Source organism: Tursiops truncatus, chromosome 5 (genome assembly GCF_011762595.2).
Source record: "Tursiops truncatus isolate mTurTru1 chromosome 5, mTurTru1.mat.Y, whole genome shotgun sequence".
NCBI classification, from domain to species: domain Eukaryota; kingdom Metazoa; phylum Chordata; class Mammalia; order Artiodactyla; family Delphinidae; genus Tursiops; species Tursiops truncatus.
In genome coordinates this window covers 108,689,398-108,701,988 of record NC_047038.1, presented here as the reverse complement: position 1 = coordinate 108,701,988, position 12,591 = coordinate 108,689,398, and the positions used below count along the sequence as shown (strand labels likewise).

The following is a 12,591-nucleotide window of genomic DNA, read 5'->3' as shown; positions in this document are numbered from 1 at the left end:
GAATGTCCGCCCCACTCCGAGACCTGCTCTAACCCCGCTGTGCTGCCCAAAGGGCAGAGAAGGGAGATGATAAAACTGATGTCGGGATGAGGCTAATGTGTGACGTGAAAGGGCCGTGGGGTCAGGCTTTGGAGACCCTTAGCTGCGCATATCCAAGTAGAATATGTGCCTGCCTTTGGAAACCTAACTGGACCCCTCGGCTGATCCTAGATAGAGTCAGCAGGTTGGCGTGAAAAAGTACCATCGAGGCACTGAAAGGAAATACGCAGAGGGACTGCCAACCTCTTGCTACGCTAAAAGAGAATTGGGTCTTTGAACACCAGAGCATTCAGACATCTGATTTGCATCCCCTCCTCTGGCAGCAGTGTCATAATTTAAACCCCTGCCAGCAGAGATGTATGGGTCACCGTGTCAGGGAGCACAGGGGTGGCCATTAATGCCGTGAGTTACAGCCTGGCGGTGCCCTGTCAGAGTTAACTATGAGAGACCAGTGATAAATTCCACGTTTCCAGGAGTTCTGGGGGCAGGGGAGAGAAGAGGGTTGGTTTCTCATATTTGAAGTCCTGCTAAATCATGATGCTGACATTTTATTTAGAGAGCTTGTGGCATTCACTTTGTATGTGGGATCTGCATTTCTCACATATTTCAGTTTTGCATTCTGAGAGCAACTTTTGACAGCATCTCTCAGCTTGTGGTGGGCCCTTTGAGCACCGCAGGGCTGGAGTTCTCACAGTGGTGGCTGTTCAGATCTCACCGAGAGTCTGCAGGCCGTGCAGGCTTTTAGACGCAGGAGGGTGCGGTGGACGGCAGTGGTCTTGTTTGGAGCCCCCCCTTGGCTGCCTGCTTGTAACTTGAGCTTTCTGAGCCTCAGTTTCCTCATCTGTAAATTGGAACAAAAGTTCTCTTCCTAATTGTCCAGCAGGGTGACTATAGTAGTGCAGTGAGACAGCATTTAGGAAAATATTGGAATCTCCCAAGTCCTGCGAGGATGCGCGTTACTGGGGAGAACTGAACTCTCTGCCAGAACAGAAGGCCTTTGGAGTCCCTGTGCGTTTAGCCACCTCTTTCTTAAAACCAGTCTCTTAAAGCCACGTGTGTGTGTCCGTGTCAGTTTCTTAAAACAATGTCATAAATTAAAAAAAAAATTTTGGCTGCATTGGGTTTTCGTTGCTGCACGTGGGCTTTCTCTAGTTGCGGCGAGCGGGGCTACTCTTTGTTGCGGTGCGCAGGCTTCTCATTGTGGTGGCTTCTTTTGCTGCGGAGCACGGGCTCTAGGCACGCGGGCTTCAGTAGTTATGGCACACGGCCTCAGTAGTTGTGCTCGTGGGCTCTAGAGCACAGGCTCATTAGTTGTGGTGCATGGGCTTAGTTGCTCTGCAGCATGTGGGATCTTCCTGGACCAGGGATTGAACCCGTGCCCCCATCGTTGGCAGGAGGATTCTTAACCACTGCACCACCAGGGAAGTCCCAGCAATGTCATAAATGTGTGTGTGTGTATGTGTAGATTTATAGATGTATATATATATATATATTTTTTTTTTTCCTGCTTTGAAGAGAATCTCCAGCTAAGATTTGAAATTTACTTACATTCTCTTCCACATATTTGCCTTTGTGTCTAGCATTGGGGAGAGATGAATCAGATAAAATATTATTATTCCAGGCTTGTCTGGCCCTTATGACACTTCCCTTTTGATGTTTAGCCAAGGAGTACCACTTGCCCAAACATAATTCAACGATTATAGACTGTTCAGTCCCTTTCTATTTATACTCCTGCATCTGACTCTGAATTCCTTATAGGGGATGTGAAAAACGGGACTTCTGGGACTTCGGAGTATCTGACAACACTTAAATACCCCTAGGCATCCCTAAATTGAATGTCTAAAATAAACACTGTTTTTAAAAAATGTACCTAATGAGTGTATTTTAAAGTTGTAAAAACAAAATGACATTAACAAAACTTTTTTTTTTTACTCTCATGATAGAGACATTTAGAATTATAATGTTGGCTATAATGTTCTTATCACTGCAATTACTCAGGGAATTTCTAAAGTCTGGGTTTCAGTAAATGCATCATAAATTCTAACTGCAATTCAGATTGTTCTTGTTAATGTTTATATTAAACATAACGGATGGAAAGTCGTCCTAAGACTAAGCATGACTAAGAACCTGGTTTCTGTTGCTTTAGGCTGAATCATTAGTAGCTTTTTTTTTTTTTTTTTTTTTTTTTTTTTTTGGTGGTACGCGGGCCTCTCACTGCTGTGGCCTCTCCTGTTGCGAGCACAGGCTCCGGATGCGCAGGCTCAGTGGCCATGGCTCACGGGCCCAGCCGCTCCGCGGCATGTGGGATCTTCCCAGACCGGGGCACGAACCCGTGTCCCCTGCATCGGCAGGCGGACTCTCAACCACTGCGCCACCAGGGAAGCCTCATTAGTAGCTTTGAATATGTTTCTGCTGAGTTGTGGGCTGACTCAGAATGATAACTATCTGTGAGGGGCTCCAAGTCCTCATCATCAGTCCTGTGAAACTTGTAAGTCATAAAGAGGCATGCTGCGCATGGGTATTTAGTACCTCAACATGGAAGCAGTTATTAAAATACTAAGGTGAAAAATACTCCTCTTAAACTGCTGAGAACATCACAGGCTAGGAAGGTATTTCAGTGTCATCCTTAAAAAAATGCCTATTAAGGTGGTGGGGTCACTGGCATGAGGAAGCCCGGAGGTTCTTGATGTCTTTTTATTGAGGAGTTTATAAATCATCCCCCTCATTAAGTAGCAGACTAATGGATGATGTTGTAAACATGCTTATCTTGAAAAAACATAATTTGCTAAATTTTTCACTTCCTTTCGTAAGTAGTGGTTTAGATGAAAATCTGATTCAGTTCATGGTAGAATACAAGGAAACACAAACAAAATATGTTTAAAATGTAAAAGTAGAGGAAAGGTATGACGTGAGTACAGGTTAGGTTTTTGTAGTTATCCTCTGAAATTGAGTGTTTTCAGAATGGACGTCCAAGAGGCAAATGGACAGCTTGTTAAAGATCCCGCAGTCAAATCTCAGTTATGTTCTCACACACACTCATTTGCTTCTAAAACAATCCATTTGAAATGTAACTTCCGGACTTTTATCCCATAAGGAAAGTTTGCTTATATATAAAATTAATTTTTTCTGAATTATGGAACCAGCACATGTTCATTGTAAACATTTTGGAAACTACTGAAAAGTATAAAGAAGAAAATTAAAGTAACCTGTAATGCTACCACCTAGAGACAAACTTAACATTTTGGGGTGTTACAGCATATATATAATTTTGAATATTTAAAAAAATTTTATGTAATATAGTAAATATTTCCCATGATTAATATTTATTTGAAATGTGCTTATTAGTGACTGTATAATATTTCATTGTAGGGATTTACCATGATTTATGTTTTTTTGGTTATTTTTTTGTCTGGGTTTTTTTTTTCAACATCTTTATTGGAGTTACCATGATTTATTAAGTCATTACCCTGTTGGCCATTTATGTTGCTTCCAGTTTTTAAAAACAGATGAATTCTGATATTGGCATTCTTGTGTATAACCTTTCGGTCCATCTCTGTTGCCTCAGAGCAGGTTCTTAGAAGTAGATTTACAGGATCAAAGGTTATGAAGGATATTAAGAAATTTACGTATGGTTGCAGTGCTTTCTAGAAAAGTTGTTACATGTTCATCAGTATTGTTAAACCTTTTCCAAGACGATGATTTACCTGATCTAATCAGCCAGTCCTTCTAGGAAAGGAAGGAACATTCATTAAGTCCTGATCTGTACTTCATCTCATTTCATCCTCACACCAACCCCGTGAGCCAAGGACCCCTGTCCTCCCATTTCACAGATGAAGAATCCTGCCCAGGGCGAGTGAGAGACTTTCAAAGGTCACATCAGCAGAAAATGGGTGGAGTGGTTGGTTATGCAAGCTCAGGCTGTCTGATCCCCAAAGTCATTTTCTTTCTAAATTTCCAGGGTTCTCCCCTATGTAATATTTATATTCATCATTGTCTAGAGAACAAGTTCTCATTTTATTTTCTAAACTAAACATGCAAGTTGGAGACCACCTAGCGCTTCAGTGGACACTTCCTAAACATTTCTGAGGCTCTCACATCCCCCCTCCCCCCCAGTGCTCAGGAAACACACAACAGAAGTTCTAGAGGGCTCTCGAGCCAACCAGGTAAGCCACCACCTACACCCCTCAGCATGCAGACATGTTCATTATACTCCTAGGTAAGGAACTTTTTGCAAAGGTAGAAATACTGTCTTTTTCCTATTTCACACAATCATGCAAAATCTCTAAAAAGAAAAATTAGAGCTTTAAGAAGCAACAAAGATAAACCATGCTGTTAATATCACAAGGAGAGATTTCTTTTGATTTGTTAGTAAATGTATCTGTGTCCTTTCTGCCTAATTCCAAAGGCCCCCCCTTGCAATCACTGAGAAAAAAAAAAAAAAAAAGACTTCTGATTATTGGCTGGTTTCTGTTCCAGGTGTGTGAATATCCTGATGGGACCAAGTCTTTGAAACTGGGAGACTTCGGGCTGGCCACTGTGGTAGAAGGCCCTTTATACACAGTCTGTGGCACCCCGACTTATGTGGCCCCAGAAATCATTGCTGAAACCGGGTACGCCTCCTGGGGGTTGGGGTTAGTGCTTTAACTTTGGGAAAGGGTATATTTTGCTGCTGCTGCTCCTGTGTATTCACATGCCTCTTGGGAATGTGGAGGGCAGGAGAGACTGTTACCTGCACCATGATTTTCATCCCAGGAGCTTGAGTTTGTGCTTCTAGTTCCAAGAGCCCTAGGCCTGGACTTCTGTCCCAAGGCCAGTCTTGGCGTCCCGAAGATGGTGGTGAGGTTGGGAGAAGAGCAGACACCTTTTGTCCAAAGGGTAATTCATTCCTCTACATGAAATGAGCAGTTTGGTACCGAAAGGCCTTTTTTCCCTAACAAACAAAGGCAAGTACTCCAGTAATGTGCAGGGTTCCTGGGAGTAGTATCACTGTTTCTCTCCTCCCACCCACTTTGTTTCCCCAGCTATGGCCTGAAGGTGGACATTTGGGCAGCTGGCGTGATCACGTACATACTGCTCTGTGGATTCCCACCCTTCCGAAGGTCAGTGGCTCTTTGAATGACAATATTTGAATTGTAAACCCTCTCCCTTTGATCAGGAAACAGACATTCTACAATCAGGACCAGAAACTGCTCAATAAAAATGTCAGTTAAAAATTACACAAACATACCTTTCACTTTTTTATCTTAATTTACAACCTATTAATGTATATTCCTTGTCCACACTTTTGATGTGAGGCCAAGGCCTTTGCTTTGTGTTTGGTCCCCTGAGTTTCCTGCGGTCATTCTTCCGTAAAACACACCCATAGTCCAGTGTCTATGATTTCCGTTCTCAGTCTTTTTCAAGAGGAATAGATTTAAAGATCCTTGTGAAGCAATCTGATCCTTCCAGGTAAGCCTTTTTCTAGTTCTTAAGAGTTGTCTCTTCGACAGTAGTTTTTTGGTTTTGTTTTTTTTTTTTTAATAAATTTATTTATTTATTTATTTTTGGCTGTGTTGGGTCTTTGTTGCTGTGCACATGCTTTCTCTAGTTGTTGAGGACGGGGGCTACTTTTTGTTGCCGTGAGCGGGTTTCTCACTGAGGTGGCTTCTCTTGTTGCGGAGCACGGGCTCTAGGAGCACTGGTTCAGTAGTTGTGGCTCGTGGGCTATAGAGTGCCGGCTCAGTAGTTGCGGCGCACAGGCTTATTTGCTCCGTGGCATGTAGGATCTTCCTGGACCAGGGCTCGAACCCGTTTCCCCTGCATTGGCAGGCGGATTCTTAACCACTGTGCAACCAGGGAAGCCCCCTCAACAGCAGGTTTTTTTTTTTTGGCGGTTCTCGGGCCTCTCACTGCTGTGGCCTCTCCCGTTGAGGAGCACAGGCTCCGGACGCGCAGGCTCAGCGGCCATGGTTCACGGGCCCAGCCGCTCTGCGGCATGTGGGATCTTCCCGGACTGGGGCACAAACCCGTGTCCCCTGCATCGGCAGGCGGACTCTCAACCACTGCGCCACCAGGGAAGCCCTCAACAGCAGTTTTTAAACAACTCACTTTGCAAAGCATTTGACCTAGTTCTTGTAGAAACAGGGAATTCTTTCTTTTTAAGTTTATTTTGTCCGTTCACATAATATTAAGTAGAATTACAAATACTTTTGGCATAAACAGAACTGGGAACAGCAGATTGACCCTTGGTGACCCTGCACCTCGCCTGGTGGCCACACATGGTGTTGGGGTGTGTGCTGGGGTCCACAGAGCGCACTCGCACCCAGCAGTCCATGACTAGGGGGCGTGTGGGGCTTTGACACAGCATCTCTTTTGATCAGTTCTGTCTCCCTCTTTGGGGCAAATGAACACTTTGAAGCAGAAGTTCATCTAATGGTGCATGTTTGATTTTCCTCTGAGTTTTCTTGAATGCTCTTTTCCTTTTAATCCCTTCTTTGTTCATTTTACATCTCTTTGTAGAGTAGCTCCTAGGGGCCAGGTACTATTCTAAGTGCTGGGAATCGAGTGGTGAACAAAACATATTCTCTGAGGCCATAGCGTTTACATTGTAGTATTCGGTCAGTAAGTGAAAAATAAGTTTATTCCATTACCCCCCCCACCCCGCATTTTATTGTGAAAGCTTTCAAACATACAGAAAAGTTGAAAGGTTTATCTTTTTTAAATGATCAATTTTTAATTGAGTTGAACAGGTTTTTTTTTTTTTGCTGACACTAAACACAAGAATGACAGAGATGTCAGTCTCTACTTGTGAGAGCCTTCTGGTGTAGAAACATCGCGAGAATATTGATCAAGTAGAATAACTGAGCATATGAGGTCATGCTAAGTTGGGGGCATGCTGAGTTGAGGGCTAGAAATCACAAAAGGTTTCGTGAAAGATATGACATTTGCGTGGGACCTTGTCCTTGTGGCCTGGGTTACGTTTCTATAGGTGGAAAGTTCTTTCCATCTGGCCATCAACATCATGGTTTTCCATCAAGATTATTGCTCAGGTGGGTTATACAGACTGTAGGATTACTGGACGTATCAGTTTTTGCTGAATAACAAACTTCCCCTAAAGGCAGGGGTGTAAATCATTCTGTGAGTCCATTGAGCAGTTCTTCTGCTCTGGGCTGGCTCAGTGGGGGCGTGAGGTCCAGTGTAGCCTCACTCATATGCCTGGTAGTTGGCTCAGTGTCAGCTGGGAAACAGATATGACTTGGCCATGTGCCTTTCAGCATCCGGCGGGCTAGCATGGGCTTCACATGTTGGTGGATACAGGATATCCCAAAGCAGCCAGAGCACTTTCCAAGTCTCTGCTTGCCGCACATTTCTTCATTGATGTCCCGTTGACCAAACGAAATCAAATAGCTAAGCCTGGGGTAAATGTGGGAGAAGGTTAAGTGTGTACACAGAGGGAGGGGGATCATTTGTGGCTATTTTTACAGTCACACTGTGCCCTGGCTGGTTTCAGTGATGACTTGTTTTGGGAACTAGTCAAGTGCAGAGGGTAGTGGGTTTATTTATTTTTTTTTCAGTACGCGGGCCTCTCACTGCTGTGGCCTCTCCCGTTGTGGAGCACAGGCTCCGGACGTGCAGGCTCAGCGGCCATGGCTCATGGACCCAGCCGCTCCGCGGCATGTGGGATCGTCCTGGACCGGGGCATGAACCTGCGTCCCCTGCATCGGCAGGCGGACTCTCAACCACTGCGCCACCAGGGAAGCCCCTAGGGTAGTGGGTTTTGATAGCAAGTAATTCTAGGACCATTTACAGTAGCGTTTCCCTCCTTGGTTAACCCAAGTTAAGAGCACTTGGAAAAGGGTATCAGGGATCAGTTGTAGAGGAATGTGTGCTCACAACTCCCTCTAGTGTTGCCACTTGCCAGCGCAGCCTGGGAGTTTTTTCTTTGACTTTGCTTTTTACTTTTTAACAAAAGTGAGACTCAGATTGAACAATATGTATCTATTGTGACTTGTTATCCAATGGACAGAAGCTTCTTTGCGGGATCTTGAGATAAGTCTGGCTAATCAAAAGCAGTAAAACTACATTCTGAAAGCTGCTGCCTTAGATGTTATATTCAGAAGCTGGTCCTACAACTCTAGATAGCTTACTTTTGAAAATGTTTTCCCTCTTTCATACCATGTTGTGATGAAAGAGAATCTATTATGTTAAATACTAGTTACAGAAACATCTTCACAGCGTACAGAGACATTCTGGATAGATTTTATAACCTTCTATAATATAAAATATATTTATTTTTATATATTTTATGTATCATATATATATAGCAAATTATGGAAATGGTCCTTTAAAGAATGATAAATGACTATGGTATAAGACAGATTATCTACTTAAATTTGTACCTAAAATAAAGGCCTTCAAACAGAGATCTCAAAATATTTGTTTTCTACAAAAGATTATTTTCACCCAAAGCTTTTTAATTAAAATTGTTCCTTGGAATTGACAGTTTCAGCTTCTTTCACTGTAGCATCTCTCATTCTTCTTTTAGGGTTTTTGGGCTTTAGTCTTGGGCTGACATATATTTTCCCTCCAGTCTTTTCAACACCAGATTCATTGCTACTGAGAAGGATGTTGGTTTTTCAGAGGCAACTAGAAGTTTAGTTATTGCTTAAGCAAGTCAGTTCTTAGGGCCACTGACAAGTAATACTTGCCTGACTATGCTGAGGTATTTGATGTTTCTTTTAAAGACAAACACATACATACTCCCCTTGAAGTCAGATGTTTGCACATCATTTGTGAAATAGCTTACAACATTTTTTCAGGTTACCTCGTTCGACCTTTAATGACTTGGCATTGGAAAGAGTAGTACACAGACTCTTTTGCTGTTTTCAAAGTTTTTCTTAATGGGCATTTTCATACTTACAGCACTGTACTATTTAAGAATTAAAAAGTGCCTGAAGCATCTCAGCCAGATTGTACAGTATAAATGTGTTAATCCAGGGAAGATTTAATCAGAGAGGCTTTTATTATGTGACTACTAAGAAGGATAAATTCTCTTCAGCTCTGCTCTCTGAGGGCAGCCCGGAATTCCCAGAGCTCTTGCAGTTCACAGCACGGGTCCTGAGGGTGCCATTCTAATTGCCAGGATCCTGGGGTTTTGTTGTTGACTTAGGCTGTTTTGCCAAGGACCTAAATCCTGCAGACACACCCCCAATGTTTTAGCTGTTTGTTAACAAAATAAAAGCCATAGATATTAAAAGATCATAAGCTAGTCGAGATTCCAGAAAAATACCAAAAAGGAGATGAGTGCAGTCATAGACAAGAATGGCTAAAAAGAACAAATTCTGGAAATGGCTGACTTTTTTCTATCTCCTTCTAACATTGTCTCCTGGGGTCCTCCAATTTTCTAAAGATTTCTGTAAAATCCCATTGTGTTCTTAGATGCATCCTTTACTCATTTTGAAGGAGAGTTGAGCTGAATTAAATCAGTAGAGAAGTAACAGTGAAAAGGAAAGAAAATACTTAGACACCTAGAAAGAGTCTGTGCTCACTCCAAGAATATCACTTTTTAGGAGAGCGAGGTGGGTGGGGGCATCTTTTGCCTCGTCCGGTGATCTGGCCTGACTTGTGCTCCTCCGTGTGCTGCGTGACCCAGATGTCATGGACCAGTGGTGTCGATTCCGCTGGGCTTGGTTAGAGGTCATGAATGTTCACCGGCCCACAAACTCTACTCTTTTCTCTTAGAACAGGAACGAGGCAGCCACCTCATCACACAGCCCCCAAACTTGTCGCTGGACACTCCCCGGAGTGATGTATTTCTAGGGACACCACACTTGCCCTTGCAGACCCTGGAGGGCTGGTAGCATGAGGAGCCTCCTGTCCAGAAGGCTGGGCAGGGTCCCACGTGAGCACCCTGAGCAGTAAGTAGGCTGCAGGGAGCCTGTCGGGAGCTCCGGGAGGAATGCTGCACCCTTGCCGAGTGAGACGGAACTTCGCTCCTGGATTTTGATCTTGACCCCAGCAGTGCATCCTGAGTTTTCTCCTAGGGCTTTGTGATGGCCTAGAAAGCCAATGACTGTGTTCTCACTCGGGCCATTGACGTGCCCACCAAGGGAAGGGGCTCTGTGGCCGTGGAGATGCAGTTTTCTGGGAGGTAGGGGATGCCCAGCTTCCTGAATTTTTCCCAGCAGTGTTTCCATAGCGCCATCCATAAAAAGTCAAGTCATCGTTTATCCTGTAGGCAGCAGCTGTGTGTGCAGGTGCACCTTGGGGGGCGGGCAGGTAGGCACAGGGTGGGGAGGTACATTCACCCAGGGGTGGCGAGGTGGGTTTGCCTCAACCGTGCAGTTCTAGTCGATGTCCTTGGATGGGCTCTTTGTCTCGGACTGAGCTTCAATGAAAGGCAAGTTCCAAAGCGGGGAGCACATTGTGTCATGAATGTTTATCCAGATTCTGAACTCCTTGTGATGTTTTCATATGTTGGCTGCTTCACTGATCTTTGGCTGTTTTCTTGGAAGAGTAGAAAGAGGAAGGACAAGGAGATCTGACTCAAATGTGCTGCTTTTCCCCTCTTACTACCACGAGAGACTGAGGGCAGGTGCTGAGCTTGTTTTTTTGCTGAAATGAGGATTTACATCATTTGTGGATGCCATTTTTTTCTTGAGTCTTTTTTTATCATGGAAAAATATATGTAACATAAAATTTATCATTTAAACCATTTTTAAATGTATAGTTTTAAGGGTTAGGTGGTATTAAGTACACTTACAATGTTGTACAACCATCACTACCGTCCATCTCTGGAACATCTTTGTCTTTCCACGTTGAAACCCTGTACCCACTGAACAAAGTTCTTGCATCTTTCTCTTCTCTCTCCCCGCTCCCTCTCTTCCCCCTCTCTCCCTCCCCCCCTCCCCCTCTCCCTCATCCTCTCTTTCCCTCCCCCCTCCCTCCCCCCCCATCTCTCCCCATCTCTCCCCACCTCTCCCCACACACACACACACCTCCCTCTTTCTCTGTGATTCCCAGGCCGGAAATGTTCTTCGGTTCTTTGTCTAAAAGGGAGAGAGTGTCATCCCAAATGCAGTTGAGATCCACAGCTGAGCTATGAAATGCCCAAGCCAGAGAGACGGGGCTCCTTCCCCGCCTTCCCATGAGCATTTTGTTAAAAACTGTATGGTGACTCTGACTCTTTCTCTGTTTCTCCATCACTGACTTAGTGAGAACAATCTCCAGGAAGATCTCTTCGACCAGATCTTGGCTGGGAAGCTAGAGTTTCCGGCCCCCTACTGGGACAACATCACAGACTCAGCCAAGGTACCCATCCAGGCCCGTTTCTAGGGGTTGCGTCGTGTTGAGGGTCCTCACCCATTCTGTGGGGCTGTAGCAGCACTTGGTGTTGAGCTCCGTGTCTGTCTTGACTTTTTTTTTTTTTTTTTTTCTTTTTTTTGTGGTACGCGGGCCTCTCACTGTTGTGGCCTCTCCTGTTGTGGAGCACAGGCTCTGGACGTGCAGGCTCAGTGGCCATGGCTCACGGGCCCAGCCGCTCTGCGGCATGTGGGATCTTCCCGGACCGGGGCACGAACCCGTGTCCCCTGCATCGGCAGGCGGACTCTCAACCACTGCGCCACCAGGGAAGCCCCTGTCTTGACTTGTAATGTGTGGTTCTTCATTAAGTTCCTTCCTCAGTGTGGTCTCTGAAATGCTTAACCAAATTCTGAAAGCTGGACTGGCTGTCGTCCCAGTTTGCCGCTACCGTCCTCCTGTGCTCCTCTAAGCCCTAAACGTTTGTTCTTTCATTTATTCAAGAAATGTGTTACGGACACCCGTCAGACTGTAGGGGTAGATTTGTGAGACGTGCTGAATTGCCAAAAGGAGCAGCACTGCAGTTCTGCGCTGTGGAATGATGACAATGGCCGGAACTCTTAGGAGAGAACATCTTGGGTTTAATGTAGATTCGGGAGAGACCTCTTCCTCTCTCAGTGCCGCTGACACGAGGCAGCTGTGTCTGCGCAATTGCCTCCTAGGCACGGGCAGTGGAGGTGATAATAGCTTTTGCATTCAAACGGCTGAGCAGCTGTGTTGGCTGTTCTTTGAAGTACTTGGTGCAAACTCAAGATTTCTGTGTTGATGCTGGAATTACCCCCTGTCGCCTGCTCTATCACCTTCTTTATTTCTTTCCAGGAATTAATCAGTCAAATGCTTCAGGTAAACGTTGAAGCGCGGTGCACTGCGGGACAGATCCTGAGTCACCCCTGGGTATCAGTAAGTACCCCACGTCCCCGGGGAACCAACATCTCTGTGTCCTGTGGCCAACAGCGTGCTTCCTCGCCAGGGCTTTTGCGCAGGCAAAGTTCTGCATCCAAGTTCCGTGGAGGATTAAATGTCTGTTTTCTCTAATGAGCAAGTAGCATGAAGTCACTTCTCTGGGAGAAAGCGGTTGGCACCAGGATCCCGCTCTGTGAGTGACCTGGCACGTCACTGTCCCTTCCTGGGCCTCAGTTTCCTTATCTGTGAGAAGAAGGGTTTGGCCAGGATGCTCTCTAAGGAGCTTTTTCTGTCATCCTGGGGTTTGAGAGT

The 12,591-nt window shown here is 45.0% G+C and overlaps 1 protein-coding gene across 13 annotated transcripts in view; it reads left to right on the top strand.

Moving 5' to 3' along the window:
* DCLK2 (doublecortin like kinase 2) overlaps window positions 1–12,591 on the top strand; it is a 163,496-nt gene that overhangs the window by 137,373 nt on the left and 13,532 nt on the right. For all 13 annotated transcript variants that reach the window (XR_012332142.1, XR_004526736.2, XR_004526735.2 and 10 more), the window contains 4 exons: window positions 4,516–4,649; window positions 5,061–5,138; window positions 11,232–11,328; window positions 12,196–12,276. Coding sequence is in view for 7 of the 13 variants with exons in the window: in XM_033857311.2 (XP_033713202.1) it covers window positions 4,516–4,649; window positions 5,061–5,138; window positions 11,232–11,328; window positions 12,196–12,276 (390 nt within the window). In the remaining 6 variants the exon portion in view is untranslated. The remainder of the gene's footprint in view (window positions 1–4,515; window positions 4,650–5,060; window positions 5,139–11,231; window positions 11,329–12,195; window positions 12,277–12,591) is intronic.